Here is a 7617-nt window from a genome sequence, read left to right on the forward strand (position 1 = left end):
ATGATTTGAACATTGATCTGACCAAGTAGATCGAGGCTTTAAAATCACATCTTGTAAAATTTTGTTTTTACTATACTCTAAATATGTGCACGTCTTAACATCCTTAAAAAAATAAAAACATAAATCTTGTGTGATCATGGAGCGAACAATAACAGGCTGTCGGGTTATTTTAAGATACTGGAAAACATCCAAGGCCCCACATGTGAAAGAATGGGTCAGTGCAAAGAAACAGCATCTTATGAAAGTATGCTAAACAGATCAAGAGACAGTAAGGTGGAGGAGGGGTCTCCCTGGAGCCGGTTCTAGGACTACACGAAGGTGGATGACAAACCATTTTAAGGATCTCCATCCAGATGTATTCTTGATTTGACTCGTCTCTGTTGTGACAAGCATTATTTATTATAATTAACAGCTGATGCATTTAATTTTCTATTGTTTCCTGTCTGATCTGCTGCTGTGGACGACAGCCTGTAGGAACTGAAGTGTGTGTAAGCTATGTACCATGCCTTTAAAACAAATAAATATTAGCATGTCATTTCTGTGTGTCCGTGAAAAGGTTCCTGCCGCCTTGTGAAATTTGGGATTCATGTTACAGCTGAATAAAATACACAGGTAAATATTGAAAAAAAGTCATATTTTAGAAGAACTCACTACAGGTGACAGGATTCATAACATGAAAAATATACATCAGTATTTTGTCTTTGTACATCAGGCAAAACTGCAAGAGTTCAGTGAGCAGAGAAATCATGAGATTGTGTGTGGGGGGAGGGGGGGATGAGGGGTGACAAAACGAAATGCGCACACTCTCTTTACACAAACACTCGGGACATTCACAAACATAATCCCAGAAACTTTATGCAAAAAAAAAAAAAATCATGAAAAAAGAACAATATAGCATGCATAACATTTTCTACTGAGGACAACACAGAGGAAGGGCGGAGCCTGCTAAAAGAAAACCAGAGATGAGGAGCTCAAACCGGATCAGGACATCCAAAATTAACATGTACACTTTACACTAGAGGAATTATTGCTACACCAAATTATTACCAATACCCTAATGGCACAGACTGCCTGTGCACTCGCTATTCATTTACTTCAGCCATAGGTGGTACACAAGTCTTCCTTCCTTTATAATGTTTTTTTGACTATTGTTTAATGCACGGTGAAGCGGCCTAGCATTTATTTTGGAGGCACTTTTGAAAAAAAAAAAAAAAAAAAAAAGCAAAGAAGTAACGGGAATGTTTCCTTCTTTAAGTCAACTGAGCGGAATGCTCAGACTTAAAGACAGAAAACAAAATGTGATGAGTGTTGAAGAACCCAAAAGAGAAGAACAGCTGTGTTTTCCAACATGGCGGTATTCCTCAAAAGAAAAAGAAAAAAACCTTCATCAGTCAGGTCACGTCTGGCTCGAATCAATCAAGGTCTTCACTGCTGACGTTCCTCTGACAACATCCCCTTTCTATGAAGAGCTGCTGTTAAAACAACCTAACGAGGGCTCATGCATGCTGGAGCGGAGAAAAGAGAAAACAAGAACAAAACATATCTATGTGGAACCAGCGCTATTCATTTGGTCTAAGAGTCCTGATGGATGGAGAGGGAGTTTATATATTATCCGGTTTAGTCTGTTCTATTTACACGTCTTTACAATATCTTCCTGAATGTTGAAGCAGTTCATAGTCTTGAGAAATGGGTGCGTCGTCTTCTGGGATGTTTTCTCGTCTGTTGTTGGAGTTGGCACTTGCTTGGCGGTTTTCTGTCAGCCTTGGTAGTCACTGTTATGTTCTATTGCAGCCTACAGAAGCCAGTCTGTTCCTGCCTGGACAAAGAAGGGCAAACCCAGACGACGGGGGGGGGGGGGGGGGGGTGAGTGCAGGAAACAGTGCCATGTTGATTTTCAATTGGAGACCTGTAGGAGAGCAAAGATCCAATTAGAAACATGAGGAAGAGGCTGATCACACATAACCTTGACTTGACAGAATGAAGAAGGCAAGAAAAACGACATGATTAATAGAGAAAGCTCAGACTCTTGAGCCAACATGAGATGCCACAGATCTAATCTATTTGGATATCGAGGTGTGGACGCTGGCAGTAACCTAAAATCCTCACGAGGACACAAGGCGCGAATCAAACTGTATTATACTTAATGAACTCTGTTCGTATGCTGTGTCGTTCATTGGTGGAAAACGTCGTTACTCACCCTGAAAACATGAAGCTAGATCTTTGATAAATATCACTCAAACGCAGTCTCTTGGCTTTTTCGTACACATCTGGCCACTTTCCTCTTGAACGCTCCGTGTCTGTCCTCCCGCCACTCTTTCTGCAGCGGGGGGGAAAAAAAGATCAGGTTGTTGATGTTTTTTTATCTTACTGTTAGTATTTAACAGTTGCTATAATCAAAAGAACTAAACCTTCTATAATGGGTTTAATGATTCAATCAACACTCTTTCTAAAGTTATTAAACATGCATTTCTTTTCATACAGTTTCTATGGGAGGGGTGCAAAGGATCCCTGAGGGGGTTCTTGGTTTTAGCTGACGTGTGTAGCTTAAATAAGATCTTCATTAAGGCACTATGTAAGGCTGAACTAAAACAGAAATCACCTCCATTTTTTTCCAAACACTTTTCTAAACAACCTTACCGCTGCGTCCACATTGGCTGGTGAGTCCCCGTTTGGGTCTGCAAGCATAGAGATAACACTAATCATGATGGTTTCCACTGTGTGGATAGGCAGCCAGCGCTCCTCGGGTTTCTCGTAGCCGTACTTGTCCTCCCCGGGCTCGTGTAGAATAGAAATACAAACATCTCCATTCTTGTCAACTGGAAACACAAAACAGAACATGTTGAATCTCCATCCATCCATCCATCCATTTTCTACCGCTTATCCGGGGCCGGGTCGCAGGGGCAGCAGTCTAAGCAGAGACACCCAGACTTCCCTCACCCCAGACACCTCCTCCAGCTCTTCCGGTGGGACCCCAAGGCGTTCCCAAGCCAGCCGAGAGACATAGTCTCTCCAGCGTGTCCTGGGTCTACCCCGAGGCCTCCTCCCGGAGGGACATGCCCGGAATACCTCCCTAGGGAGGCGTCCAGGGGGCATCCGGACCAGATGCCCGAACCACCTCAACTGACTCCTCTCGATGTGGAGGAGTAACAGCTCTACTCCGAGCTCCTCCCTGGTGACCGAGCTCCTCACCCTATCTCTAAGGGTGCGCCCAGCCACCCTACGGAGGAAGCCCATTTCAGCCGCTTGTATCCGAGATCTCGTTCTTTCGGTCATGACCCAAAGCTCATGACCATAGGTGAGGGTAGGAACGAAGATCGACCGGTAAATCGAGAGCTTCGCCTTTCGGCTTAGCTCCTTCTTCACCACGACGGACCGATACAGCGACCGCATGACTGCAGACGCCGCACCGATCCGTCTGTCGATCTCACGCTCCATCTTCCCCCCACTCGTGAACAAGACCCCGAGATACTTAAACTCCTCCACCTGGGGCAAGGACTCCCCACCGACCCGAAGGGGGCAAACCACCTTTTTCCGGTCGAGAACCATGGCCTCAGATTTAGAGGTGCTGATCCTCATCCCAGCCGCCTCACACTCGGTAGCAAACCGCCCCAGTGCGCACTGAAGGTCTGGGTTCGATTGAGCCAACAAGACCACATCATCTGCAAAAAGCAGAGACGAGATCCTGTGGTCCCCGAACCGGATCCCCTCCGGCCCCTGACTGCGCCTAGAAATTCTGTCCATAAAAGTAATGAACAGAACCGGTGACAAAGGGCAGCCCTGCCGGAGGCCATGTTGAATCTCGAGCTGTTTTAATGTTTGCTTCTTCTTGTACTCTTATTGCCCATGACGTTCAGCAAATCAACCACACTGACATCTATCTATATACATAAATATATAAATTAAATATTTTCAGTTTAAATTTTATTTGATTGATCTGCACCAAATAGTCTAAGTTGGTGAAGTGAAATGAGAAAAACATGTGTATATTTTTTATTTTCTTTAATGAAAAACTGAAAATTAGTATTCGTTTATTTCCAAGCTCCAGAGTCTTTTTTGTTGTTTTTTGTTTTCAATGAGGAGAGAGCGTTTTATAGTTTTATAGCATTTTAAATATTTATATTATATATATTTGTAGCAGCTGGCGGACATCCAGGTGCAGCTCCCAGTGTCTTTTTTTGTGCAGCCGCTCTGATCACTTTGAGCTGAAACATGTTCGACTCAGTAGAAAAACGTAGTTTAATCACAGACGCACTTTGAGGCCGTTTTCAGATTAGGCATGATTGTTTTGTATCGTGCCTAAGCCTAAGCCTTACTGACCTCGATTTGGAAACATATTGCTCTGAATGTTTCTTCAACAAAAAAAGGTCGGGGAACATTACAACACAAGTGCTGACAGTGTACGTACCATTAGGGTGCCAAATGTCTGTGATAAACTTCATCTTCGGAGGCCTGAGAGGATAGTCTTTGGGAAATGTCAGATGAGCTTTAAAAACACCTCCTTCACTGTGAACAGAAAAAGAATCATGATCACATTTGATTGAACAAATCATCGGAGCAACACGAGCTCACGCTAAATAGCAGTGACAGACTTACTACAATGTGTCTGGAGGCCCGATAATCAGGACTTCCCATCTGTAGAGATCGTTGTCCTCAATCAAGCCAGCTGAGAATCCCTCCACAGGGTTTTTGTTCAGCTCTGGGTATAAAGAAAGAAGTGAGAGTGGAATGACAAACAACTCATATCACAGACTGTTTGTATTTGTTAGCTTGACTTGTTGAAGCTAACAACAGTGACGGTAGTTTACTCAAGTGCATCTCAGAACGTCAGGTCAGGGGATTTAGCTGGCCAATCAAGCGCAGTAATCAAGGGTCAGAAAACTATTTACTGGTAGTCTTCACTCTGTGGACAGGTCCCAAGTCCTGCTGGAAAAGGAAATCAACATAAAGCTCCTCAGCAGAGGGAGGCATGATGTGTTTGAAAAGCTCCTGGTGGATGCTGCCTTGACTCTGGACTTCATAGAACACAGTGGACCAACAATGGCAGATGACATGGCACCTCAAATCCCTTCACTGTGGCCTCGAGACCTGAACCGACCACAGAATCTGTGGAGTATCTTAAGACTGCAGAGCCACAGGCTGACTGTGTCAGCCACGCCGCAGTGATTCATGAAAAAGGAGTGCTGACCATTGTGACCAAGTGTTCAGGACATAAATGAAGATTTTTTTTTTTCAGAAGGTCGACATTTGATTAATTGGTCGTATGTGATATTCTTCTCATTAGCTGTAAGGTTCAAGGTTAAAGCAAATACAACGCTTCACATTTTTAGAGGTTTATTCTATTTTTAGACGCACCTCTACAAAGCCGGTTGACTTAGGGCTGAGCGATAAATCCTTTATATCGAATCATTTGTAACGTATAGGTTACTGAGGATGACATTTAAACTAATGTAGAAATTTTATCTGACTTCCTCCGCTGCTCTGGCTCCCATAGTTCACATCCTCCCTCCTCATTTACTTCCTTCAGAGACGCACACAAAAACAACAACAACAACAAGGCTGCTTGATTGAGAGTTTGTTTCCACATGAGGAACTTGTCTGCTGCACAGCTGCTGAAGTTACTCCGCCTGATGTATACTTCAGCTGTACACTTTAACTACACAGTGCACTTTAAAAGACAAGTTTACAGCTCGCACTTTGACCCCAAAACACACACTTAGTTCACTTTATTAAACCCAGAGGGGAAATTCAGCTTACTTCTAATAAATGTTGTGAAAAAGTGAAACTTGTTTTGAGTCGTTTCTTTGTTATTTGTATTTCTTTAATAGGAGAACACATTAATTTGAATTTGTTTATTTTTTCAGGCCATTTCACCTGGCCCAATTAAAGGCACAGTTTGTAGACTCCAGCCACCAGCGGGCTCTCAGTCAGCACATGAACATAAGGGGACGTTGAGGTTGGTTTTGGAGCACTAGCTGATAAAGCTCGGCCTCCTCTGGTCCTCAGCCTCGTGTTTGTTCAAAGATGCATCTCCACTCAGGCCCTGTGTGTTTCTTTCTGGGCAGAAAAGCCCTCAGATTCGCTTGCATCCAGCAACAAGTACATCCCGTCTCTATGACAACGACTGTGTTATGACGGACACGGCTTCATTACTTGTTAAAGCATGTTTTATTTTTGAGATTGTTATATTCCAGATCAGACCCGGAGGATATGAGCACAAGACAAGCCCTATTCAAAAGCATAGTTAAATTATGTATTTCTCTGTTGTTGTTTTTGTACTGAACAGTTTTGTATTTATTACCATTTTTCCAAACGGTTCAACATTTTAAAATGTTAAGATCATTCAAGTTTGATAAATGCCAGGACAATAAGTCGAAACTGACACTTAGAAACGATAACTGGTGTAAACCTGCCCATGTCGATAATTATCATGGCTCGTCCAATATATTTCATGGAAGCCATATCCATCACTTGGACTCATTTTGTCTTTAGAAAAGATGAAACGAACAAAAAGAAGTCACATGTAACCACTGCTGTTTAAAAGCTGTTTGCAAGAAATGCAAGTCATTTATGTAAATTAATTTCTACTATAAAACCAAAATGTGTCACTTTGATTTCAGTTTCAAATATTCAATAAATAACCCCAAAACAGATAATCTGATTTAATCACTCGTTCATCAGAACACATATTCCAGCTTTAACAACTGTGCATATTTATAGTAGACATTATAACAATGAGGGCTGAATAATCGTTCATTAATGTACTCGAGGTAAACTCGATCAATGAATTATTTGAGGTCATATCGCCGTCACGCACGCAGATGATTAATCGTGTTAAATAATCGTCCTATCAAAGTCGACCAAAAACAATCATCATGAGGATTTCTCTCTATAAACAACAGCCCCACTTTGTCAACAATTCATTGTGATTAAAAACAGAGTTATGAATAGATACAGTAAGATGCATCATAATCCCGGCTCGTTGTGAATGTAAACACATCAAACCAGCTACATGCTAACGTCAGGCTAACGACTTGGACCTCCAAAGACTTCTGACAACGCCGAATCACACGCCGGGGACTTTGTCTGTCAGCACACTGTCCACAGATTAACGTGTCTTTCAAACACTTGTTTTATAATCATTTATACGCAGTGTTTACTTTTTGACATGAACGTTAGCCGTTTGAATCAGAGCTAACGGGCATCGGTAGCATCAGTTAGCTTCAACGGTGTTTCCTTACCTGCAAGCTGTCTCCTTAGCAACAGCGCTGACTGAGGCTCCGTCATCGTTCGACGAATAAACCGCAGCTCTATTCAACGTTCAACACTTCGAGGTAACACCTTCAATTTAAAGATTACTAAAACAAAACAGCACTCTGTCCCTCTTTATGTTCCGTTTAGCATTCTCGTCATAATTCTTCTTCGTCGCTCTCTCCTGCCACAGTGACTTCTTCTTCTTCGTCCTTTTTGAGCTTATGGCGGATCGTATACACAATTTAATGGTGCATACCGCCACCTAGTGTAATGGAGTATTTCAAAGAGATGCAGTTTTAATCATAGATGTATATAATGAGGTTTATATATCCATGGTTTTGATAACACCGATAATATGAAGAAGAA

At 42.4% G+C, this 7617-nt stretch overlaps 1 protein-coding gene across 1 annotated transcript; it reads right to left on the bottom strand.

Moving 5' to 3' along the window:
• Positions 1-617: 617 nt before the first annotated feature.
• Positions 618-7582, bottom strand: ube2g1a (ubiquitin-conjugating enzyme E2G 1a). The gene is made up of 6 exons (XM_079354999.1): positions 7239-7582; positions 4594-4696; positions 4406-4503; positions 2638-2816; positions 2198-2317; positions 618-1906 (listed from the first exon to the last, which is right to left on the bottom strand). Exons 1-5 carry the CDS (start codon positions 7282-7284, stop codon positions 2231-2233), a joined length of 513 nt encoding a protein of 170 aa, XP_079211125.1. The 5' UTR covers positions 7285-7582; the 3' UTR covers positions 618-1906; positions 2198-2230.
• Positions 7583-7617: the final 35 nt, after the last annotated feature.

This window comes from Symphodus melops (genome assembly GCF_947650265.1).
Source record: "Symphodus melops genome assembly, chromosome: 11".
Classification (NCBI taxonomy): domain Eukaryota; kingdom Metazoa; phylum Chordata; class Actinopteri; order Labriformes; family Labridae; genus Symphodus; species Symphodus melops.

Bases quoted from the DNA above. Each gene is read 5' to 3' on its own strand.
- ube2g1a (XM_079354999.1), bottom strand. From the start codon at position 7,284: ATGACGGAGCCTCAGTCAGCGCTGTTGCTAAGGAGACAGCTTGCAG. The intron at 4,697-7,238 runs GTAAGGAAACAC...CTTTATACCCAG, and splicing joins GCTAAGGAGACAGCTTGCAG to AGCTGAACAAAAACCCTGTG. The intron at 2,318-2,637 runs GTAAGGTTGTTT...CCCCCGCTGCAG, and splicing joins CAGCCAATGTGGACGCAGCG to AAAGAGTGGCGGGAGGACAG.